This window comes from Olea europaea, unplaced genomic scaffold, assembly GCF_002742605.1.
Source record: "Olea europaea var. sylvestris unplaced genomic scaffold, O_europaea_v1 scaffold859, whole genome shotgun sequence".
Classification (NCBI taxonomy): domain Eukaryota; kingdom Viridiplantae; phylum Streptophyta; class Magnoliopsida; order Lamiales; family Oleaceae; genus Olea; species Olea europaea.
This window is the reverse complement of record NW_019267042.1, coordinates 36,308-64,168: the sequence shown is the minus strand read 5'-3', so window position 1 is coordinate 64,168 and position 27,861 is coordinate 36,308. Positions and strand designations below refer to the sequence as shown.

The following is a 27,861-nucleotide window of genomic DNA, read 5'->3' as shown; positions in this document are numbered from 1 at the left end:
CAATGGAGAAAAGAGGTCATGACGCAAGAAATTGGGGATCGTGGGCTTAATTATCGCTCTTGGGACAAAAGGGACTACCATGCAGTCGCATGGTGCTAATCAGAGAATCCAAAGGATGACATGGTTTGAACCATGTCGCCGCATTGATTTTTTCTGGGGCACGATATTCAGTTTCTCCTTTGTGTGCAAACTCTTATGCAAACCTAATCGGGATGTGGTATAAGAACCTAACAGCTATCATATTCTAGAGAGAACGCCTTGGAAGAAAAAATAACACCTATTGGAGGAGATTTTGCACCACAATAACAAAGAGAAATGCGAATATCAATGGGATTACACGCCAATTCTCACATCGGTGATATCGTTTCTTAAAGTTTTTGTGTATTTTGTTATTTTCTCCATGCTAGGATAGATTTTCATGTATTAGGAAATCAATAAACCTTATGGTGTAACTTTTTAATTTCTAGTTTTGCAATTTTGGCATCAAAACATACTCTTGAATTTTGAATGATTTATATATAATTAATTGCTTCCATAATTATGTGCACGCAATTGTGTGAGTGCGGTGACTTATTTCATGCATTCAAGAGAAGGAGAATGAGTTCGATAAAGTATAAATCATCACAGGGTCCAATAAGCGATAGAGATATACCGCTATACCTTGCTTAAATCTTTAAGTGCTAACAAAACCTCATGCATTCTAGTATATTTGCACCCGTCATACAGATATAAGCTGGTGATAAATGAGAAAAGATTTAACTTTACTCGAGAGAGACCATTGGATAGATTTAGGAGCATTGATTCTTCAAAAATTGGAAGTGCTGTCAATTTGTGAAACTACGGTTAAATGTGAGCATTGTTTGGGAATTTGTGATCCTAGCACGCTTCATATTTATTGATTACATCAAACTTGCATTCAAATGTACATTTTGCATTCTAGTTCACTTGACTCATACATAGTTGCATATTAGGTTAAGTTGAGGTTAATATAAGTTACTACAAATCACGTTTGCGAATTCGATTTCAGTGAAGGCTGAGTTAGATAATCACTGTGGGACGACATTCAGACTCTATTTTCCACTATATTACTTGTTGCGAACCATACACTTGATGATATAATTCGAAATCATTATTTCGTGAATAGCTATCTCTAATAAATCCGAATAGCATATTCAAGGTTGGGGTCAATGAGTGATCCACATGCGTAAAGGTGGCTCTGAATATAATATTGATTGAGCTCTCGTTACTGTTGGAGGAATTTTGTGAATAGTGACGCCAAAATAAGTATAATGATGGTATGTAAATCCGTGCCGAAAATTGGAGAGAGTAACGGCAAAGAAAACACAAACAAGAAGAAGAAGAAAGTAGGGACAAAGCCGAGGCAAAAGTTGGACTCTTTGTCCTTAAGTCGAATTTGTCCCGCAACGGTGCCTACGGATTTCGGCAATCGACTCCCAAGATACAACGGCTACACTTGTGTTTGTAGCACTCCAAAACACAAGTACAACGAACCAAATTTAGGCTTATGTACTCCAAGGATGAAATGAAGGAAAATCAAAATAAATGAAATGATTTTGGATAGAAGAGAGGATGAGAGATGTTTTGCATATCAAATTGTGTGGAATAGGACACCCAAAGGGTCCTATTTATAGACCATGAAAGGGTGTGGACGAAATGGTTGAGGCCAAACCATGCACCCTTTCCAAACAATGCACCTTTATGAAAAGGTGTCTATTCACCGAACAACCGTGCGGCCGGATGGTCAAATATTTTGACATGATTTTCGTCCTTTTTCGTAATTTCTCATTCATCCGATATTGGTTTTTGAAATGCCAAATATACCCTTCAATACATGCAGAGAAATCAAAATTCTCTTTCGGGGGCGTTGCCCCCGAGCCCCCCGCGACCTGACCGGGCAGGTCGATCCCCGTTTGTGCGCCCCGAAGCGGCGAAGTGGCAAACAATTTTGCCTAAACGGATTGAGTCGAGCTTTTGAGTATTTGGCCGAAATCGATACGAAGTCACTTTAATCGATTTTCAATTCTTGATTTATTTAACCAATATCCAACAGTTACCATCAATATACGTTGCATTGTATTACGAGCTATAACAACTCTCACAACTAAGGAATCAAAATGAGGATAGTTTATACTCCCGTGTCTTCCTCCGACAAGATGATGGGATCCATCCTCTTGGACTTTTAGGGTCGATCGTTGATCATAAAATGGTCATATCTAAATCTCTTGCCTCTCTAGAGTAATCATCTAGAAGTTCTTAGTTTTGCAACCAACATAATGTCTCCTAAAAATAATGTATATCTCCCTTGATGGGGTCGTGATTAATGCCTCTTGGGTGTCCATTCTTTGCCTTTGCCCATTTTTGGGTCGATGTACATCATGCGCCTTTTCATTGTCTAGGTGGATCAAACCTACAAGGGTGGCCCATCTCGCGTTGAAGTAGATTGTAAGGCCTCGAAGATTGCTGATCTCCGGCTCTCGTTGAATCAGTATCTGTTTTCCTGAGTCCTCGAGGTTTATACATTCTGGTGCCCTCTCTGGTTGACCAGATTATCGATGGTGCTTGCCACTTCTGGATTATCATTGGTATGGTGGTCATAGGTCCAATGGAGCCTATAGTTAGTAGTTGGCCGAAAAACCTTGATTCTGAGGATGTTTGGGCTTGTTATTTCTAGCATCATAGTATGTTGTCTAGCTTGGCTCCACCTCTGGTACCCATATCCACTGGGCCCCATCTCATAAAAAAAAAATGGACGTGGAAGCGTATTTAGTTCTGGGACAGCCTGTATCTGATATGAAGTAGGGTAGGCGTTCAGGTGCTACTGCTGGTTATGTTGGTCCTCGGTTACGGATGCTTACCACCTTGTTAATTGTAGAGTTCCAATCATTTTCTCAATTATGATCTCCTTTTTAATCATTTCTAGCAACTAGTTTTAGATAGTTGAATTCTTTTTGAACATCCATCTAGAATAGATTTTTAATGTTCATTCTTCCTTAAGCGCGAAGAGAGCCTCTAAATTTGAGACGTCTTCATAATTGTTCATATCGTTGGTGAAGTGGGTTAAGTTTGGGGCCATCCACATGCCCACTTGCTCCTGCATCTGGTGGAGGAGCTGTATGTTCGTTATGTTGGCTACCATGTTAGCCATTTCTTTGGTGAGGCGGGTAGCAACTCTTCCACCTCTTCGTTGACGCAGCTAGTGATTTAGAGTTTCTCTGACAGTCCAGGTCTTCATAATTTTCTTGGTTTCCACTAAATTTTTAGATTAAAGTGTTCCTTTTCTCCAAATATTGTCTCATTTTCCTCAAAGATTAAAACACCGCCAGATTTTGCTTTTTTTCTCTCTCAATAATCAAAGACTCAAGGTTGAAAATTGTGCCTCTTTCCTTTCCGAAGAACAAAGATCCAAAGTTGAAAATCATTTTTGTGTTGATTTCTTCGAAGCTTCATTTTGTTCTTTCTTTAAGAAGAGAACTTTTTTCTTAGGGAAATAAGGTGAGTTTTGCGGTAACTTTTACTCATGAGATATGTTCGTGGTTAAAGTGTAATTTCTCACAGTTGGCTCCATTCTGTTGACCTCCAAATCCTCCTGCATATAAATTCCTACTCAACTCCCATTTCTGTATATTACCTTCAAACTTGGCCAACGTGTTAGACTAAACATGAATGTAGCTTCGGTGGGTACAATGATCACAGACACTCTAACACTGATGTTAGGGCGTGAAGAATGTATTTGGAGTGTGGGAGAGATACAATGGACAAAAAATACGGGTGTCAAATTTAAGATCTCCCAGTTCACATTACAAGAATACCATTACTTTTAGAAGACAATAAGTGTGAGCTTTTATATCAACATAGAAGAGGTGATGTCCTTTAGATACTTTACATGTGACATCATCATAACAACCGAGTGGTCAAGCTCAGCTATTCCCAGTTGTGAGCCTTTGCCCATTTGGCCAAAGGATGAAAAGCAACCACCCTAGGCCTATGGCTTTCATAAGTCCACAAATCAAAAAGTTGACTAAGCATATCTGTTCTAAAGCTGTCAAATCTATCAGATATACAAGTATCTCGGACTTATTGAATATCTTGGCCAAGTTAAAAGGTTAAATCCTAACCTTAAGGGTCCCCCACCACCCCTCTCTGGAGTATCGTGAGGGAGGTAAATCACAAGTTATGCCTCCAAGGGTATAGGGTGGAAGGCTGCTTGTACACTTGCACTTACTCAAGAGCCAAATCCATATTTCAGGATTCGACCCCTTGACGCAGCAGCTTCAAGCAAAGCTGGATTTCTCCACCCTCCCCTTTTACCACTTGGAGATGTGCCCTGGGGGCGAATATCTTGGCCAAGTTGATGCCTGTGGAAGACGCTTATCATAAAAGATCTCAATCTCCTCGAAAATACACTGCAATGGGACCAACATGCTTTTTGGAAAAAAAAAAATATTTGTTGAATGTTCTGTTTTATTACTTTTAATTCATTGTGCTAACACGTGTATTAAATATACAAGAAAACACATTGTCAAAATGCAATTTTAAACTTGAGGGATTGTTCTTTTACTATAGATTTAGTCCATGTTTGGTATAAAAACCTTATAACTCATTTTTAACTATCAATAAAATAATTTTGCACGTAAATTCATATTTTTTCCATACTATTTAATCACTCATTCTCTAAAATACATCTATTAGAAATAAATTTACATCAAAACATGCCCTTAATTATTGAAGATATAGATGAACTCTTTTTGGTACACAAAATTAGATATAAATGAAAAAATTATTAAATAAGATTTCAAGATTTTTTATTTCCATAATTATGTTTAGCGCTATCTAATTTTCCATAACAAACATGCCCATACACTCTTAGAGTCTTAGACTACGGCGCATAATTTCTTTCCTTTCCGTTCTTGGAAAATAATTAAAATGCAAGATGGTCTGGCTTCCAATATATCTAAATCTTAGGCAAATCCATTATAATTATTAAAAAGAGATTTGTGCAATGAATGGTCAAACCCTTCGATTTTTCTAAAGAATTTTAGCAACAATGCAAAAGATTTCAGACAAAATAATTGGATTTAACTGTTTTGAGCTTCTCTATGGCCTTTTAACCGTACAAATTCTATTATTATAATCTCATTTAAACCATAATTAATGGGATATTGTCATGATTGCTTATCTCTAATACACATGCATTTGTTCGAGAGAAATGCAAGTCAGCCCTTGCGCCAGGGTTCCTCTCGTTACGGAATAGTTTTACTCCATAGTTTATGTTGAATTTATGCTAAATAGAAAAATCAAGTTCTTCACCAATATGTTGCATAATTGGTCTCTAACCCCAAATATTTACAAGGAGTAAGTTGGTCCTCAAATTGTTATTACAATGTAGTCGACCGGGCAATCTCTTTAAATTTTGAATAAATTGTCACGTGATTTTCAAGAAAACATGTCTCACTTCAAATTTGAGACATCATATTATTGGACATGTGAGAATTATGTGAGAATTTAACAAAAATATGAACCATAAAACTATACAAATCTTCGATAAATAGTTGTGTAAGTCTCATAGAAACATTTTTTACTTCAATTTTGAGATACCATCACAACTTAGGAGTTAGGAAGCAAAATCTAACTTGACAATACTAGATGTGTGGATCATATGAGGATTTAACCAAACAATGGACAATTTGTATCATGTATGAGAGATTATACAATTAAAACAAAAAGAGAAGTATCAATACGTAAAGTATTTCTAAGAGACTCTAAGCACAAAATTCTCTGTATTTTAGAAAGTCAATGCTTAAAAATAAGCTCTAAAAGACTCTATTTTAAGTTTTTAAAAGAGAGTGAATTTGACTCTTTAAATTTCGAGATTCTAACTCACTTTTTATTCTTACAATGATTGCATTCAAGAAGTTTCAAATTTCGAATACTCTATAATTTAAATTATTCAAATTACATTTGAATTGATTAACTATTAACATATAAAAAAATTATGTTAAATAATAGATGAAGAGAAATCAATAAATGCTCATTTGAAAAAATAAATTAAGGAGTCAAAAAAGAGAACATGTTGGAGTTAACAAAAAAATAAATAAATAAATAAAAACACATCCTAAATTTAAAGATGCTCTTTATAAATAGATTCTCTTGGAGTGAAACAAATAATGCAATTTTGCCAAAATAATTCCAACAGTTATATCTATCAACAACAAAACTTCTAAATAACTCGTACATTGCTCTAGCGCAATGTCCTGCTCTTTGCAATTAAAAGAAATAACTTCATATATATATGACCATCTCTCGACAAATAAAATTCGAAAACAATATGATCATCTTTCTCAAAAACAAATTCACTATCATACGATTAATTTGTCGTTACCAGTGATTATCGTCCAAGTCGAATCGAGGAACGATTCGTGGTACCCCCAAATTTTAACTTGATACTATACAGTTGGTTTCCGACTAGATTTTTAAACCTAGGGATATTGCATCTGTTATACCATGAAAGTCTGCATGTCATGATAAACGCAGACAGCAAACAAAATAATTTTATGTCCAAATTAATTAATGTTAGCCATTCTTTGTACCATCTCAACCATAAATACCAAAGTCCATAACGCACTGAATTATTGTTTTTCTTAGGCATTGCTTTCGGCACGACATCACATACAAAAGTTTATAGCCTATTTGGGAGTGATTTTGAGAATTGATTTTTTGACCGTTAGAAAAAAAGTGGGGTCCACCTGTGAGAGAAGAAGTCAAATATGACGGCTGTAATAGTAAAATAACGATTAAAAAATCAATTTTTTGGATGAAAAAATCTAGCCCAAACAGCCCCTTAATGTTCAAATACAGTGTTGTACCGAATCCATAAAGGGAAAAAAGTTCAAGATTTCATAAACTTATAATTTCAAACTGGGTTTGCAATGAATATCCACTAGCATTAGCCAATGAAATCTTGAACTTCTTTACATGAACTACTTTATGAGATTTTTCTATCATGATGCAACGTTTCGAGTAAGTGATTGTTTGACATTTGGATCTTGCATTCGATTGCCTTTTTCTTTGTGTTTGATGGTCACTCTGGCAAAATCTTTGCATGGTTTCTTGTTGTTATCAAAAAATTATACGAATAATTTATTCTTGCAAGATGTACTTTAGATCGAAAAAGTTGATCAATTTCAACAAGTTTTGATTATGACCGATAGATGTGGAATAACATATTTAAATAAATCATATCACCAATGCATTATAAGTGAAAATTGAGTATATTGGTCCAAGGTTAAAATAGCATAGCAAAAATAGGTGCATCTTATAAACTAAACAATATCTACGGATGTATTATTATTATTAAAAAAAACTCACAAATTTCATTCTTTTCTACAAAAACTCCATTAATCCCCTATTTGATTTCCATTCTTTTCAAACTTTTATTTTACGAGATCATTTTCAATCAAATTCACATGATAAAATATTCTACATGTAAATCTAAAATTTTCCTATACTTTTTAACCACATATTCTCTTAAAACACTTTTCCTTAAAAAAAAAATGGTGACCAAGCATTGGCTAAATGTGAAAACAAAAGGTTATTTATCGAAAAAGAAAAATGAAATTTCACAATCAGTCAAAAAGAGACACTACATACTTTAAAATGCCAAACTTTATATATGAGAGAAACTAGACAAAATTTCACTCGGTCTCCTCACTTTAATGGAGAACATATAAATAAAGATCCCTGATACAGTTTACATAATAAAAATAAAAAAATAAAAAAATAAAAAAAAATAAAAAATCCAAAATTAAACGCTAACAAAATTGGATATAGAACTCAATTTTTTATCATTTCGTCAAGAAAGTAGTTATCAACTTCTAGTCCTGGATGGGCAAGATCTTCAAACGAGTCGTTGAATTCTTCAAAATTTTCCATTTCCGAACTGTGATCCAAAGCTGGAAAGTCATCAAATGACATCCCAAATTCACCAGAATCATTGGCAAATGCTGGTGGATATCCATCAAATAATGTCTGTTCTTGAGATTGGAAATTGAAGAAATCTTCTAAGAATGGAATATCCATTGGCAAATAGTCATTTAAATAATTTGGCACCCCATTAGAGTCCCCTTTGCACTCTTCAATTTCCTGAACCGAGTCATTACCCGCCCCAGTTTCGGAGACCGGTCCATCAACCGATGAACAAGGTTCGGTCAGTATGCACAGTTCCTGAACCGGTTCGGACCGGCCTTCACTTGACTGTTGACTATTTCTGAACTGGAGAACAGATGTCGGAGAACAAAGATTGCGTGACTCATAAACGGACTCGTAACCGGAAACTGATGTCACATTAATTTCCAGCTTCTCCTCTGCCGGAGGATGGCTGAAATTAGTCAAAGCATCCGGTCCACGGAGTTTAATGGCGGCGTTGTCATATACCATTGCAGCTTCCTCCGCCGTATCATAGGTGCCCAACCAAAGCCTAACTTTTTGAGACGGATCTCTAATTTCCGCCGCCCATTTGCCCCATGGCCGCTGCCGAACACCCCGGAACTTCCTGACGCCACCAGTAGCCTTCGCGATTACCTTCATCGGCTTCTGCTTGAGTTGAAGACTCTTCTTGCAATTAGTACTGCTACTAATTATGGCGTTGGCTTGGCTTTTACTAGCCGTTTCTATTTCGATTTCATTGACGTGCTTCTTGACTCGTCGCCTCCGGAAAAGCTCGTCCTCTTCATCACTGGAAGAATCTGTTGCATAAGGATCAGTCACCGATATTCTAACGATTCTAGGACCATTAAAATTCTGTTCTTCATTGATTTTTTTGGGCTGCTGTTTTAAGGGTTTAACAAGTTTCTTGGTGACTTGTCGATTCTCGGAGTATTTAATAGGCCATAAATCCATGGCTGTCGAGATATTTACGCATCTGAACAAGAATAGCAAACTTAAAAGATGGGATTCTAGTGAGAGAAAATGGGATTCAAAAGATGCCTGAAAAGATGAAATGGCAGTGCGTTACTTAAAGGGATTTGCTGGTTTAAAAAAGGTAAGTGAATCAATAGCAGAAAAAGGAAAAGGAAAGAAAATAAGTGGGATTTGCAACCAGAGAGAATGGCACTGGCAGTCTGGCAGTGTATTCAATTTGCAGTGGAGACTGACGTCTAACACTGAAAATGCTGTTTTAAATGAACTCCAAATTTGGTAAAACACGCGCTCAATTTATTATTTTAATTAAATTTAAAAACACCCCGTTTGGCTCATTCTTATCAAATTTTAAAGGTTGAAATAGTATTTTTTTGAAAAATATGTGGTTAAAAAAATAAATTTTTTTATTTACATGTAATATTATTTGATGAAAGATTGTATGGCTGAAAATAAGAGGAAAAAAAAAAATGAAAATGTGGGCCAAACGGGGCTCTTTTTCACTATTAACATTCAAATATAAATCTTGAACTTGTTTGAACCTCATTATTTTCTCATTAGAATGAAAAATATGATCGTTATCCATTATATTAAGTTACCATATTTGACTTTTTATCTCTTATGTGAGGCTCATAATGGCTATATTTTTTATTCTCATTTTTACAATAATGTGACTCAGACGGGATAGATTCGAAGATATTTCTGTCGTCAATTGTGGGCATCGGAAAGTTGGACTCTAAAAGATTTCGGCATCCGCTACAGACGACACTGCTTGCTGCATACGTGAGATAAAGACACATAGCTTATGTGGGCCCTACTTCTGAGTTTGGTCCCGTTGGGAAATACACCGATTATGTGCATATTATATTCACAAAAAGTTTACCTCTTATTTGCGTGAAATCAAAACGTAATTTCGACTTACCGAAATAGAATTTGAGAAGTAAAACAATAATAGTTACCGAATCCAAATGCATGAATATAGATTCATCTCTTTCGATTCTTGAACGAAAGCAAGTTATTCTTTGAATCAAATCTCGCAGAACAAACATGTAAATAATGATTTCTGAAATCAAATCATAATTAAGAGAAATCAGAAAATGAAGGAAGAAATATGCAAGTGATAAATTTTTTATCGAGGCAAGTGTTTGACACTTGGTCCTTAAGATGAATTTGTCCCACATTGGTGCTAATTGTTTTCCAGCAATCATTTCCGAAGATACAACGACCACGTCGAGTCATAGGAGTACTCCAAATGACTTCGACCAGCGAACTCGAACGGAATTCCTTTTCTTTCATAAACATGACTTTGATGAAAGATATAATCATTTCTACAACGTATTTTAAGTAACTTGACATGAAATGAATATTACGGAATGAATGGAAATTCCTAAATGATTAAATTCAAACATATGGGGTCAATATATAGATGTTGAAAATGTTTATCTCAAAGGACACAACCTATGGATGGGACATAACTATTGGAATTAATCTTTATATTTAAAGAGACACGTCTCTTCGAAAATGATAATGCCAAAAGTCATAATCTTTCATAGGGTTGGGCAAATCTCCCGAACCGAACCCGACGATTCTTGTCAAATTAAATACCCGAATGGGTATCTAAATTAAAAATCGACGGGTACGGTTCGATTTTCGGTTCTAGATCAAGAACCGAAAAATCGAAGAACCGAATAAAAATCGAATCTTTTTCATTATTTTATATTGAATAAATCAAACTATTTCAATTTTAATTTTTTTCTAAACAAATTAACAAATTCTAAATTCAAATTTTTTGCCCAATAATTTGTTTCATTTCTATTTTTTTAAAATTTTTTGCCCAATTACCCATGTTATTATTTCATTTCTTAGCCCAACAAGTCCAACCCACTAAATAACAACTAAAGTGCATAACGCTGTCTCGACTCTCGTACTCACTTTCACAGGCTCCTTGACATTCCAAAACCTATACAATCGCCGGTCGACGCCGTGACCTTCGATCGAAGCCGTAACCTCCGTCGACCGAAACTTTGACCATAGCGATCATTTGACCAAGGTAATCTATTAGTGTCTGACATCCCAAAACTATTGAATATGTCATTAGTTGTATTTATATAATGTTGTTATAAATGTTAAAAAATTTAATTATAGTACGGAACGGAATGCAATCGAACGGAATCGAACCCGAACGGTTCCATAATTATATTTGGACCCGACGGTTCCATTTACTAGATACCCGAAAATTTTGGTTCGGTTCAGTTCTCTCACGCCCACCTCTAATCTTTCATATAGAAAGACACATTTTTCAGCCAAATAATTTCTAAAATATTTCATAATATTCTATGCACTTTTTCAATAATTCACTTATTTAAGTAATTTAAATTTGACTTAATTTTCCATTCACCAAATAATATAAAATTTTCAGCAAAATTCCAATAATTCCCCACATAAATGAAAATTAATGCAAATATCTATGCAGACACTAGTATAGAGAGCGAAAAAATTTTGCATTAAGGATGGTAGCTTCTGGCCTTGAACCTTCCTTAATGAAATATCATCGGACTTACTTGGCTAATTAGTGAACGTGATGTCTTGAACCACTCAGCCTTTAGTGTAAGCTAAGAGAACGATACTCACACAATGTCTTCCCTAAACTGTTCATAGTTCTCATGACTTGATTCATTTGGGCTTGAACCCTTCTTGGTTGTACGAGTGTTTAGCGAATTTAAAGCCTTCAATAATTCTAATTGAAGCGGCCCCACTTCACACTCACATAGGTGACCTCCTATTAAGAGTATTCTGCCATATTCCACTTGACTTAATCAAGATATAAGAATCATTAAAAGATTATCTTAACCTCTTGCACATCTGGAAAAAGCACTTTAATATCATAGGAATGCGTTAGGAAATTATTTTCCTTAGTGCTTCATGAAATTCTCATAACTTAGTTGTCCCTTTGAACCAAGATCTTGGGATCTCCAGTCAACAAAGTAGGGTTACCATTACAAGGATTCTAACGTAGTAGGCTTCAATTTCATTCTTTTCGATATGCAGTATACTTAATCTCTCGGTAAATCTCTTAAAAGTACCACGAGTTTACACTACTGAGATCATCTTCTTAATGGTATTATGTCTATGACTTATACGTCTAGACCTACAATTACATGTGATTTAGTATCTTTTCAAATATTGCTAGCCAATGATCGATTCATTTAATAGATATAAATTGTCGCCACCAAGAAATCCTCTCATGAAGCTATATGTCTCGTTAGTTTTATCTAAAACTTTATTAATTTCCAAACACGAATGAAGGATTTCTATCAAATACTACACTAGTTAATCACTTTTACTAGTGGATTTTAGAATCATGGGTATTCAATATCATCATTGAAACATTACCATGCATTTGAACTTTATGAATATTCTTTATATATTCCAATTGTTTTTGCATGTCTAAACAAACGCCATAATCGGCTTTATAACACATTTCATTTACTTTAGATTTAGTATATATCATCTTTATAATTAGTATAAGGGTTTTCTATCTTTCCACTTTCTTAGATATCATTCTGTGATTATAAGATAGAAACAAATGCAACTGTTAAACTGAGTTACCACCACAATTTCTTAATTAGGAATACATATGTAATCTAGTAATATTGCATCCACAAGTTTTGAACTTTCCATTTCAAGTTCACAAGCATTAAGTTTAACCCCCCATATTCTTAGGTTATACTTGAACTTAGAGTTCATCAACTCTTTCATAGTTCAATTCATAATATCCATATCGAGTGCTTTGTGAAAGTCTATGTACTTTCAAAGTAGTGATCGTCAACTTGCATATAACGTACTACAATCTAATTAATTTTGATCATCCAAATTAAATCAAGGCCATCATATGTACCAACAATACTTTCAAAACATATACCAACTTCATTGGTTTCATAATTGAAGTCAAATTCAACAATAAAGAGGGCTAAGCATTGCAACTTCTTCAAACATATGCAACTTATCACATTTGTGACATTTCACATGATAATTTTATTTTAACCATCAATTGAAAAGTTGTGTTCTCAAAAGACACAATTCTATAAAAGGATACACCTTTTGGATTAATCTTTATGAAGAGACACACCTATTGGAAAACAATTTTATCAAAAGTCATGATTTTTCATATGAAAGGACGCACATATTCATCTAAATTGATCGTAAAATATTTCATAATATTCTACACAATTTTCTACAATTTCAAATAATTAAGTGGCTTAATTCTCATTACTAAATAATAATATCCACTTAAATCATCTCACTTAATTTTATCAAATTAATTGAGGCTATCATCATAGTTAAAGTTAGTATAATTTCAATAAGATATGAAATTTTAACCAACTAATTTTCCGTGCCATTATCATATTCCAATCAAAGGAATCATCATGAAAGTTCATATACTTTCATTAAATAATTGGCATCCTTATATGTCCAATGGTTTGGAATAATTTCCTTATTTCCATTCATTCATTATTGGACTTGAGTTGGTTTTAACAATATCCAATTTATCTTGACCAAAGTGAAGGAATAACAACTTATATTACAAACATCTATACATCCATTGTATAAATTTATTCCATTTATAGGAATGTTCACTTCCATATCATAAGAGATATTGCAATCTCACATAAAAGAAAATAGTCACTCACAAGTTCCCAAGATGGACATTGTACAGAAACATCATATTTTTCAAGGCTAGCAGAAAAATTTCACAAACTATAACGTTTAAAGTATGGCAGAATGTCAAGCGTAAATCCATTAGTTCAAATTATAGCAACATATCTATTTAATTATAGTTACACATGTCATATGTCTTTCCAGATATTTTCGTGAAATATATTACCAAATGCATGCAAAAATTTGCACATGCTTAAGGAAAAATACATATATAAAGATGAAGGGAACTCTATAATTACAGTTATCTTCAAACGTCTTCATTCGTATTTTCACATAATATTGGGTTCCCATGCACGCAACCACTCGGATTTTATTTTCGTTTTATGATGCAAATATAACAGAATTTCAAATTACAGTTTTTGAACAGAACCGAATTTGTTCCCTTAAGTGAGTAGTACGATTGACAGATTCAAAACAGAATATACAATGTACAATGAACACAAAAGTCATCTTAAAATTGTTGGGGAATACACCGATTATGTGCATATTATATTCACAAAAGCATACCGCTTATTTGTGTGAAATTGAAACGTAATTTCGACCTACCGAAATAGAATTTGAGAAGCAGAACAATAATAGTTACCGAATCCGAATACATGAATATGAATTCATTTCTTTCGATTCTTGAATGAAAGCAAGTTATTCTTTGAATCAAATCTCGCAGAACAAACATGTAAATAATGTTAATCAGTTTTTGAAATCAAACTATAATTAAGAGAAATCAGAAAATGAAGGAAAAAAGATGCAAGTGATGAATTTTTGGTTGAAGCAAATGTCTGACACTTGGTTCTTAAGATGAATTTGCTCCACACCAGTGCTAACTATTTTCCAGCAATCACCTTCCAAGATACAACGACCACGTCGAGTCATAGGAGCACTCCAAATGACTTCGACCAGCGAACTCGAACGAAATTCCCTTTCTATAATAAACATGACTTTGATGAAAGACATAATCATTTTTACAACGTATTTTAAGTAACTTGACATGAAATGAATAATATGAAATTATGGAATGAATTGAAATTCCTGAATGATTAAATCCAAACATATGGAGTCAATATATAGATCTTGAAAATGTTTGTCTCAAATGATACAACCTATGGAAGGGACACAACTATTGGAATTAGTCTCTATATTTAAAGAGACACGTCTCTTGAAAAATGATAATATCAAAAGTCATAATCTTTCATATAGAAAGACATATTTTCAGCCAAATAATTTCTAGAATATTCCATAATATTCTACGCACTTTTTCAATGACTCACGTATTTAAATGATTTAAATTTGACTTATTTTTCATTTACCAAATAATACAAAATTTTCACCAAAATTCCAACAGGTCCAATGAGTGTGTGTCAAATGGTGCTAACTGCATCTTGAAGTACGTGTGCCCAATCACGCGAGGGTAAGGCCTACGATGCCGGCTCGGTTAAAATATACAATATCGGTAAAAATGTTGATTATTGAGTAAAAATTTCATGTGGACTCATATTAAATTAATTAATTTTTAGTTTAACATTGAAATTATAAAAATTAATAGAATTAAAAGTCAATAATCCGACTTGAATTATACTCCTCCACTGTATGTTCAGAAACTATCTTATTGTTTACATTATAACTATAAGGCTGAAGGTTGAGCCTTCTATATGATTAAACAATAAAGGCACATTGCATGTGATCGATTATCCTATACATTGGCCCGCAATATTTACATATTAATAATGACGTATTGAACATGTTGAACTGGAAAATTCACGACAAATTTAGAGTTTTGTTAAGTTTTACAACAACTCTATCTATTTGACACACCATCGATGTTATATTTAATGAACAGAGCTGGACGATTAAACATTTAATGACTATTGAGGATACTGAATTGAAAATTCATAACAAAATTAATGCTGACGAGTTTTGCAAGAACTCTACTACACACAATCAACATTGTATTTAATACGCAGAAATGGACTGTTATAAATTCAATAAACATAAGTGGATAATATAATGCTCACTGACTATTCAAGATGCTGAATTGAAAAATTTATGACAACATTTAACACTTGTTTTATTTTACAACAATTCTATATATAATTTGATACGTGACGAACATGGATTTGATATGTAAAATTGGACAATAAAAATGCAATATTTGAAAAAATAAAAATAAAACTTTATTCATCCAAATTTGCAAGACTTGAGGGGCGTTTTGGTTAATTAGAGTGGTAAATGGGGGGTGAGAAACCCTTTTTAAACTAATCTTTTTGAATTATAGAAATTGACCATCGTGGGTGGGCAACCTAGGATTCGCCGCCATCTATCTAGAAGGCACTTTGGTACGGTTCTCGTTCCTACTATCGAGAAGTGTCTGCTCAAGCTGTTATTTTACGCGTGTTATTCAGCCCCGTTTATCTCTGATTAAGCTCTATTTTATTTTTTTCTATGTTATTTTTAATCACACGTTTTTCTATAAAATAATATTACACATAAATCGAAAAAATTTCTTTATTTTCAATCATTCATTTTTCAAAAAAACACTAATTCAACCATTTTAATTTCAAAAAATGAGGGCCAAGCAAAAGCATCTTTACTATTTTCATTTTCTTCGTTTACACGAATAGGATATGCCCGTGGTTTAAACGCTATCATTCTATTTTATTTGATTTAATTTCTGTCCTTACAATTCACTTTTTCCACGTCCCATAATTTTTTCATCATTCCATATCCACTTTAATTCAATTAATGCCCGATTTGATTCTCAGAGATTTAAGAATGAGAATAAAAAATGTGATTGCTAGGGATCCACATGAAAGATAGAAAGTTGAATATAGTGACTTGATGTGATGAATAACGATTATATTTTTCATTTTTATGTCCAAAGAATATGAACCAAACGAGGAAGTTTAATAGATGCTAACTCACAAGATCAATTTTATATATTTCAAAGTCTACACTTAAATTATTGTGTAGTTCTATGATAAGGTATGTATAATACAGTTAGATTTCGTTGTAACGAAGATGATAGTATTAATGAGAAGCATACTTGATTGACAACGAAAATATGTTTATATTGACAAGGTGAACATTGGATATATAGATTTCGTAATTATATAGACGTCATTATTAATGAAAGGAAATGTTTGGTTTAGCACTAAAATTTGAGTATTCCAACAAGGGGAAATTGGATAGGTAGATTTTTTTATTTTTAAAGACGGGGGAACCCACAACCGCTACCCTTCGGATGCGAATTGGATAAACCCTCAAGCTAGCGCAATAGCCTGCAAATCACGCCAACCAGGTAAACCGCATTAGGCAAGTCATGTGCGACAGGCTCGACCAATAATTATATATGTAAACTGGAAGATCAGTGGTTTCACCAAAAAGCGGATCTAAGACGGTGTCAGGCGACGGAGGAAGTGCGGTGGCGGAGGTAGCGGAAAGTTATTAAGTTAAAAAGAGTATGCGGACAGAGGAGAAAGAGGGAGTGGAAAGTTAATAAGTTAGTAATATGGATGGCAGTGTTGATGGGAATCAATGTTTGGTTGAGGCCAAAATATGCGAATTGTGATAGTGAATATTGGACATAGATTTCGTATGAAACATATATAGAAGTTTAATGGGAGGCAATATTTGATTGAGGGCTAAATATGCTCGCGGGATGCATTATTGAATCAATTCATAATGTAGAATATGGTCACGTAGATTTCGTAGCAATATAGATAACAACATAAATGGGAAGTGAACTTGTGATTGATAGTCAAAATATTAGTATTAATGGAAGCGACATTTGGTTGCTAACTAAATGATGCGTCTTGTGACAGCTAAAATACGTTCATTCAATATGGATCAAACATTTACGAGAGAGAGAGAGAGAGAGAGAGAGAGAGAGAGAGAGAGAGAGCAGCAAAAACAAAATCAAAATAATTGATGAGCAATGCTTGATGTACAGGTAGGGATTCTGTATAGGTAGAACTTCACAAAACCTCTACCGACACCTCACAATAAGGGGTGGATTATTTTTTGACCATTTTTCATTTGGGTGGACCCCACATAATTGTGAGTTTCTGGCAGGGCCCTGCTTATGTACAAATGGAAAAATTCATAATGTATATTCTTAAAACTGCTTCTGTACAAATGGAAAAATTCATAATTCATAATGTATATTCTTAAAACCTTGATTCTGTACAAATAGAAAAATTCATAATGTATATTCTCTCGTAGATATTGAGACTCACATTGAGCCTAGCAACACTATAAAATAAAACATAAGAAAATCACCGAATTTCGAAAAATAACTTATTTCAAGTTCAAAAGAGTTTGTTAGCATACAAAAACACACACACAATTAATGAGACCAAATTCCAAGATGTTTTTCTACGATTATTTAGTCAATAGTCCTCTAGTCTAAGTCTTCCCTTTAATCTAAATTTATTAATTATTTTAATCAAAACCCTTAGTTTGCTAGCTAGTTAGGAATGATAACTGGATGGACCGTGAATTTTTTTTTTTTCTCTGTAACGTCGGGTATTTCTGTCACCTCATCCAATCCCCATATGAGATAAAGTGAGACGGAGCCCCTCGGGGAATAGCCCAATGGTGCAAAGGGCAGGAATGAAGTTATTTCACGCATTGCTGACAGCCATAGTGTGGAGATTCGATTCCTAAAATATGGAATTGGGCTCTTTGTAGGCGTAGTGTACAAACAGCTCTTATTCTCTGATCCGTTGGGGCACATCCCGCAATTTACCTCCCTCACAAAGTACTAGGGGCGGGGCGATGGGGCCCTCAAGGTTGGGGTTCAACCCTTTTTTTTTTTTTTTTTTTTTTTAAGTGAGATAGGTAAGGCAGGGTTGGGTCAGGATAGGGTTTATTTTTATATTATTTATTTTTGTTTTTAGTTAGTAAAACAGAATTACTCTTTTTTCCAATCAACTTGTGTTATTTTTTAAAAAATAATAATAGAATTTTTATTTTTGTTTAATAAAAAATTTAAATTTGAAATTAACTTTAGATGGAGTGGGTAGTGGGACGAGGACTATGTTCTCCTTATTCGTCACGTACCAGCTTCAGGGCAATGACCCCTCCCCATCCCCACTTTGTTTACCTGATTAGGCGAGAAATTTCGGCTTCATTCTGAGCGGGACCTATTAGATATTGGGTTGAACGAAATTTTTTGTTATCCCTATAGCTAGCTAGTGCCATAGAAAAAGCATGGGGAATAGACTTTAGGGGAGGTGAAAATGATAATTCTTGGAAGACCGTTCGTTATTTATTTCATTGTTTAACTAACGAAATTGTTACTTGAAAATTTTTAATTTACAAGAGTGATGAAATTTAAGTAAAATATGTTACAAGACGAAAAGAGACTAAAATTTAATATAACCCTATAAAATCGAGTTTAAATTTAAATTTTTTGAATAAATAAAATGATAAATAAGGTTTTATGATAACTTTTCGATCCTAAATGCCGACGACACCCTCCTATAGGATGCGAAAAATGGGATTGATCTACAAATTTTCCTTCATGATTTTTTTTTTCCACATCCGTCAAGGTTTTGAGTTCGAAGCAAACAAAGGTACAGAAAATATTCACTTCATACACGACACAAAAAATAACAAAATAAATTATTGAGAGGAGAGAAAAAATTAGACGAAGTCGCATTTTCAAGAATATGTAAATGAAAAATAATGTTTAACGTTTTAATGAATGAAAAATGTGTCACCGGAGCATGTTGGTCTTCGTATAAAAGTTAGGCCCCGTTTGATCCCCAATAATTTGAAGAAATAAATTATGGAATAGTGATTGATAGAAAAATGTGTGATTTAAAAAGAAAGAATTTTTTTTTATTTGCGTGAAATATTATTTTAATGAAAAATATGTTATTAAAAATGAGTACCGTAGAAAATATAATGAAAAATAATATAAAATAAAGGATGACAAACAGAGATTGAATTAAAATTACTATTGTACGCTATTTTATAAGTAGCATTATCGTGTTTCGTTGCTAGACATATTAGATAATTTTGTAGTTCTTGTATTAAATTGAAAACTCATGATACATACAAACATTTACATGCACATATAATACACAAATATACGACACGACTTTATAATTGTAATGATGATCAGTAATAGTTGAGGTACATACATAAATGAAATAAAAAAGGTAATGACAACATTTATACGTGGCAACAACTGTCATCGATAGCTAGTAATAATAATTATGGATGATGACACACTATAAGTTAAGAGTATTACTATTCATAGTTTCTCACTGCGATACTCGCTTTACGTGATATTTTACATAGAAATTTTTAATTTAATTTATTAATGTGGTAATTTTTTTTTGCATCATACATCAAATAACTAATCGTCACATATATACCACTTAAGACGATTGCGATATTGAGTGACTGCAAATATCATTATTCATTAATTTATGGTAATGAAATAATTGTGAGTTGGGACCTACGAATTCAAAAAGTTAAGTTTGATAATTTTTGGGGGATCAAGATGTTAGATTTTGTGATCCAAATTAGGTTGAATTTTTTGAAAAATATTATTTTCTTATTTTCACGAGATTTTATTGAAAAATATTGTTACATTTATTTCACGTAATATTATTAGAAAAATATTATTTCCTTTATTTCACATTATTTTTTATATTATTCCATCTTTATGGTATTTTTAGGGTTTGATATGTCCCTATAAATATGTGGCTCTTCTATTCAGTCTAGGTAAAGCATTATTGTTGAAGTTGTATTATTCTCTCCTATTGGTTGTCAATAAAATGCTCTGTTCCTCTATCAATTTTTTTCTTTACTTTTAATATTGTTTTTATTTGTGCAATCATATACTTCATATTAGGTCGATAACCTCCTCGATTTTTCCCAACAACTGGTATTAGAACTATTGGTTGAGGATTATATTTGAGGTTTTCGTAATCAATGGTGGCCATGAAGTACAAAATTTCGCTTTTAGATAGCAATACGAGATTTTCGTTGTGACAAGTAAAGATGAGAGCAATGTTGAAACAAATGGATTTGGATGATGCATTGTTGGGGTTTGATAAGAGGCCCACAACTTGGACAATAGAAGAGAAGCAATGAAGGGATTAGAAGCCTCTTATGCATATACATCTTCATCTTTCTAACAACATTCTTTAGGACATATTGAAGGAAAAGATAGCTGCTACATTATGATTGAAACTAGAGCAACTGTGTATGACAAAGAGTTTGGCAAGCAAGTTACATCTGAAGTAGAGGCTATATTCTCATCGCATGGCAGAAGAAGGATTTTTAGAAGACCATTTGGCCGTGTTCAAGAAAATTGTCACTGATCTAGCCTTAATCCTATTGAACTCACTACCCGTTTCGTATCCTCGTTTAGGAACACGATTCTGTACAGTTGCGACACACTCACTATTGATGACGTTTATGATATTTTATTTTCAGATGAGAAGATAAAGCATCTTATTGGAGTTGGATCGAGAGATGATTAAGCTCTGGTTACTCATGGTGATCAATTGATGGGTAAGTCAAGGATGAACTTCAACAATCAGGTTTGCTTCTAGTGTAAGAGGAAATGACATATCAAAAAGGATTGTGACAAGTTGAAGGGTAAAGGTCAGTTGCAAATTGTGGGGGACAATTAGATCATTTGGATGAGACAAATATTGTCGAGGACTTTTCGGATGGCGGAGATGTGATGTTGACTGTATTTGATATGGAATCCAAGCCTAATGAAGAGTTGATTTTGAATTCAGCATGGTCATTCCATATATTTCCCAATAGGGCCTAGTTTGAATTATATGAAAAGGTGAAAGAAAGTGATGTTGTCATGGGAAACATCAAATCTTGTATGGCAGCTAGAATTGAAGAGGTCAAATTGAGGTTGTTGGATGGATAGTAAGAAAACTTGGCTAGACTCGATACGTTCTAGACTTAAGGAAGAATCTCATCTCGTTGAGTACTCTAAATTTGAATAGGTACACGTTCTTTGGTGGATGTGGAGTCTTGAAGGTCCAAAAGGGTATCCAAGTTGTACTAGAGAGACGGAAGAAATCTCAGTTATACATCTTGCAAGGGCGTGCATAATCAATGAAGAAACATTTGGACAGGTTCAGTACCGTGATAAATATACAGTTTGGTACAGTACCTTTGGGGTTTGGCCTTGAGTCATTGAAAAACATTACTCGGAACATGACACGACCCATCCCGAATCACCCTAGTGGACCCGAGACGAGATGTGTGCCGATAATAGATGCTGACTAGATGTCAAATCTATCAAGACTGACTATAAGTTACTTCAAAAAAATGCAACAAAATCAAATGCTTATGTAAAAATATAAAGCGATGTGCCCAAAATATTTACTTTGTGCTTCATCAATATGAGTTATTCAATATGTTGTGTGGCTCTCATTTCGAAATCATTAGGCTCTTCTAGCTAAAAAGAATCAATTACTACCTGTAGGAAAATTACGGGAAAATATATGAGTTGATAGCTCAGTGAGTGGAGAATTTCGAAAATAAATATATTCTTCCCATTTTATATTTTTATCGAAAATCAAGTTCATATCATTGAATAGTTCGCAAGATAACATCATATAATTATAGTCAAAACGCAAGACATTCACATAACGTGGTAAAATATCATCTCAAGTCATGATATAAATATAAGCGGGTAATCTTGCTATAATCTCATCACATCAAATGTACTGAAAAATCCACAAAAAATGTACCCTATGACTAAAATTTGTAAGATGCCCCTTGAGCTAAGAACTTTCGTCATGGGCCTTTGGCCTCCTTCATGAACAAAAGCCGATCTCAAGACCTCTCCTAATCAATTCTAGAACACAGTCAAGGCCCCTCTGTGAACTATATGTATATGATCAAGACCAATGTTAGATCAAGACCCTCCGTGTAGGATAGAACACGGCCAAGGCCCCTCTGTGAACTAAAAAAAGTATATAATCATAGGTACTTTCTTGGTCGATCGCGATATTACATGTCTCATTTATCAAATCACAGAAATACCATCAATAATCCTTGAAATTCCTTATGGATCATACTAAAAGAAATTTTCATCGTAATCACATAATCGAGCAAATAATTCACATAATTGCACATACTTTTATAATATACTTAATTTATAAATACTTTAAAAATATTTATATTTTTTCACTCACCGAATTCTTAGCAATGAATTAGCTAGGTTTATTGACTTTTCTCACTTCTACATCCATATCCTGAATTGACAATATAATTACTTGAATCAAAGCTAAACATGTTAAATAATAAGTAGTCATCTAATATAATTCCTCATTTAAAGAATTTTCCACTCGGTTCACTCAAGTCCACTACTCAATTATTTCCTTATTCAAAGTAAATTATAAATAATTATTTAGCCAATATCATTTAACCAATAATTAATCTTATTAGCCTACTATTCAGTTCCTGTTCATTTATCTTTCAATAAAATTGATACTCACTCTAATTATTTTCCCCCAATACATCCAATTATATATCTTAGTTTCAAGGTACACATGTGGCTGATTTTACGTGATTATAATTGTTTTTCTTTACCAATTATACCTAATCGATATTACTTATTAATCCAATTTTTTTTTTTTTTTTTTTTTTTTTTTTTTTTTTTTTTTTTTTTTTTTTTTTTTTTTTTTTTTTTTTTTTTTTTTTTTTTTTTTTTTTTTTTTTTTTTTTTTTTTTTTAAACCTTTTCTTTTCCTCTTTTCTTCCTTCCATTTTTCGGTTTTTGCTGCACCATTTTTCGGCCGGTATGTATTTGACTATTTGTAATATGAAAGGGAATGAAAAGCTTCTACAAATGACACTTGTCTTCTAACACTCCCATATTTGCATTGAAGTCCCTCCTTTGATGTTTTGTATAAAATCTAGTCATTAACTTTCCATTCTTGTAATCTAATCCCTAATTGATGTTCATTATAAATCATCAAGTATCTAGAATATAAAATAAGCCCCAATAAAACAACTTATTCCATTTAAGTCCATAATTGACTTTGACTTTGACTTTGACTAGTCTAACTTTTTGACTTTGAATAAATAATATTGACTTTTAACTAGTATAAAATGGGATGTAACATAATAGTTTGGGTGATATGGGTAAGTTCGCTTTGCCAAATCGTTTGTGGTTTCATCGTGTTCATTTGCCAGGGAATGACTCATAGAGAATAGGTACAATGTTGTAGATGTTGGTGTTCATGCTTTTTCAGGAGTTTGAAGTTATCAAGTCTAGGCAAGGCTTTCAGTCAAAACACTCAGTGTGTATTCTACTAAGGGTGCATTTCGACCTTATTTGATAAATTTTGAATTTCTAGTGGAATTTTGGAAACTTGGGGTTGGGTTTAGGTATTATTTGTGGATGCTGTGAATAAAGTAGAGCGTTTTTAATGAGGTAAAGGATTTTGGTTTTGAATGAAGAGATCGGTTTATTTCGTTGTAGTCAAACTTATTTTTCTAGTGGAGAAATTTGGAACTTTGTTCGTTATACCGGAATTTGGGTCAAGATGAAAATTGTTTGATTTTGTGACCAAAATTAGGTTGGATTGTTTGAAAAATATTATTTCCTTATTTTCACAAGATTTTACTGAAATATTTTGTTTCCTTTATTTTACATGATTTTATTGAAAAAATATTATTTCATTTATTCCATATTATTGTCGCTATTATTTCCATCTTTATGATATTTTTAGGGTTTGTTATGCCCCTAAAAATATGTGGTTCTTCTATTCAGTTTAGGGGAAACATTGTTGTTGAAGTTGTATTATTATCTCCTATTGATTATCAATAAAATGCTCTGTTTCTCTACTTATTTCTTTCTTTACTCTTAATCTTGTTTTTATTTATGTAATCATATACTTCATATTGTCCCCGATTTTTCCCAACACAAGAATCAATTACAAAGAATTGACTAAAACATATTCCTCATTATCGACCTTATCTATAGACTATAGTTACTAAGTTAAGTACGAACTGACTAAAAACTTAATGAAGCTGATTTCTTAGGGTCGCCATTCACCCCATCTTGTTGTCACGACTCTTTTGCTCAATTTAATTAATTCTAGTGTCACGTTTCGTATCAGATTCTTTCCAAGATATGGATTCGACGTGTGTCATTTAAAGTAAATAAACACTGTATTATTGCAATTAATAATTGCTAAATGGGTTACATTACATGCAGTGGAATTCTGTGTGGAACAAGAAAATAATTAATTAGTTTAGGATTCCAAGACTATTGTTCTTCAATTCTTACTTTCCAAGCTTTGTAATATATTTACATCGTATTATATTTGATATTTTTTAAAAGCGATTTCGTGTATTGCTTTGGCTTTGCCCTATCTAGTTGGCATGTAAGCTATCACAACTAAAACAAATAATACAAATGTAGGAAGAAAGCATTAACATTAAAAAGATTACAGATGCATTCCAACTAGACTAAAAGATGACGACTACATACACTTATGTGCGATAGCGAAAACACATCAAATAGGCTTTTTATGTCGAAAGTTTCAATACTAGTTGTCTTATAGTATACAATTAGCGCAAGCCTACTCAATTAATCTTATAAGTAAAAGTAGGGGTGAACATGATTCGCTATTATAAATTTGTATATCAAATCACTTAAAGTGTTGAGGGATTTTTTTTTTTTTTTTTCAAATCAAATCAAACTATTTCAATTTCTAAACCAAACAAAACCAATCAAGCCAATTTTTTTGTGCTTGATTTGATTTAAAACCATGATTTAACAAAAAAAATAAATTAAAATAATAACAACATATATCGAATAAGTTAAATCATATATACTGGTCTAAAATTTCTACTTAAAACACATAGAGTATCATTAAAAATATTACAAACCAAAACTCCATAATTCTAATCATTATAATGCAATATATGATAGAAACATTTTAATTTCTTAGTCGATACTAATTAATGTAAGATGTGTAATTTCAGCATATGATTCATTTTCACCGTAAAGATAATAATATAATATATGAATTCATTGATTGTAGTTAAATGACATAAAACAACTAACAAAATAAAATAAATAAAAAGATCAATTATGATACATCTTCTATAACTTTATGTGAATAATTCAATGCTTCTACCCCACCCAAATATTTACAAATCGCTGTAAATTCCTTGTTATTATGCAACCATTTTTAGGATAAATCACTCCCTCGACCATATTTGCACTCAACGAATTCATAAAGGACATAAGAATCCAATTATTATTAAGGAATGCACCCAAACAATTGTGAATATTTGAATAGCTAATACATGTTTGACAATTTGAGAGATAATCTAATACTTATTTGAATTCAATTTCCACCAAAGTAAAATGTTGGAAGACTCATTGGTCAAATTTTAAAGATGACCATTTAAGTAATCCATCAAATTATTTTAGCAATTAACAATAAAATTTAAAAACTAAATTAAAATGTAAATAATTAATTGACTGACTGACTAGAAAATCATCTGTTAAAAACTTAAGGGAGCTCGATAAAATTAGAACAAAATAACATAACTACAATAAGACATAGCAAACAATAAAAATAATAAAATTTGGATAAAGTGGTTGAAATTTTTCAAAATTCAAGGGAAAAAATATTAGTAAAAGGAAAAAAAATGTGTGAGTTTGAATTAAGATCTAAATTTAATTGTTTACTTGAATGAAATTGGCGATTAATAAATATGGTTTCACTGCAGTTGTACAACACTTCAACATATTTTAAGGTTTTGCATTAACAATTGTGATGACCGATAGATATTTTGGTATGATTTATTTAACTAATTGATATGGATAATTGTCTAGTTTGGTATTGAGTTTAATTGAGTTATCTAATACATATATGTAACTTTTTTAAGTAAGATGTTTTTAGTTTTAATTGATTGGATAAATTTTAAATTAATTTATAATTAATTAATTAATTTTGGTAAACGGTTTGCAAATATTGAAATCTAAACTAAATCACTTCGCAGCAATTTGGTTCGGTTCAAAATTAAAACGTTGACAGATCCACATGAATCCAAGCCAACGATTTTAAGAAAGCTATTTCGATTGAATTTTATGATTAGATTATTTCATTGTTCAGCCCTAAATAAAAAGCCCGTTCACATCACAACTAACAAGAAAATAACTACTAAACTAAACTAGAAGTGCTCCTCGTTTGAATATTGATTGGATCTGAGCTTCCCATGCTCTACGCTGTTAGGGAACTCAACAAGGGTTTGTGAGAGCTACATGAAAGGAGCGAGAAACAGAGAGCGTAATACTTGTACTTACGCGAGTAAGGAGAGTTTTAAGCCATTGAACCAATTGAAATTTGTTGAATATGAATGAAAACCATTGAATGTGTTCATTGTAAAGCATAGATTTCTCATAAATTAGATCGAATCCACATCTGACGGATCATTTTTTTTTCATCAGTGACAATAGAATGCTTGTTGAAGTTTCTATTAATTTTACTAGTTGTGAGCGAACGACATATGGCCATAGCACATTGGCACTGTAATCCATGTGTGATGATCATAATAATATTTCGCACGGGTCCATGTACTTTAACATGCAGAGTGTTTTGGTTACAGTTGAGGACGCAATATAAGGTCATGGTAAGGACATTAGTTTTCACACAAAAACACGAGTTTTTGAAATTGTAGAAACATGTAGGATTTTCCAAAATGTGGCAATAGTTTATACACAACTTTTCCCTAAATAAAAAACAATAAGATAATATTTTTCTTGTCTTCATAGGGCCACCGTTTTATGGATACTTAATAGAACGAAGATTTCCATTTGTACAGAAAACTGTTCCACAAAATTCTGCAAGAAATTTCACGTGTGGGATCCATGTTGTGATAAAAAATGCCAAAAATTCCCTCCACCCACTCCCTACTGTGTCTGTTCTGAATGGCTTCTTTCTGTGCAATTTCTGTACACAGCAAGCTTTTAACAAAACAGCTGACGGATAGTGAGAATAAGATGGCCCATTGAGTGGGCTAAATTTATATAAGCAACGGCAGATAGAATGGGAAACAGAAGTGAAAACAAATAATCCTTCATCTTGGTGATCATCTTTAATTAATTGTTATCAAGGAAAGCACATTATATACTATTTTTAGGAAGAAAATAGAAGTACGTCACATGAACGAGATATATATCAGCTGTAGAAATCAT

The 27,861-nt window shown here is 32.8% G+C and overlaps 1 protein-coding gene across 1 annotated transcript; it reads right to left on the bottom strand.

The window, feature by feature from the left end:
- Positions 1–7,816: 7,816 nt before the first annotated feature.
- On the bottom strand, positions 7,817–9,116 carry LOC111391951 (ethylene-responsive transcription factor CRF4-like). Its single transcript, XM_023017235.1, has one exon. It carries the CDS (start codon positions 8,914–8,916, stop codon positions 7,852–7,854), a length of 1,065 nt encoding a protein of 354 aa, XP_022873003.1. The 5' UTR covers positions 8,917–9,116; the 3' UTR covers positions 7,817–7,851.
- Positions 9,117–27,861: the final 18,745 nt, after the last annotated feature.

Bases quoted from the DNA above. Each gene is read 5' to 3' on its own strand.
- LOC111391951 (XM_023017235.1), bottom strand. From the start codon at position 8,916: ATGGATTTATGGCCTATTAAATACTCCGAGAATCGACAAGTCACCAAG.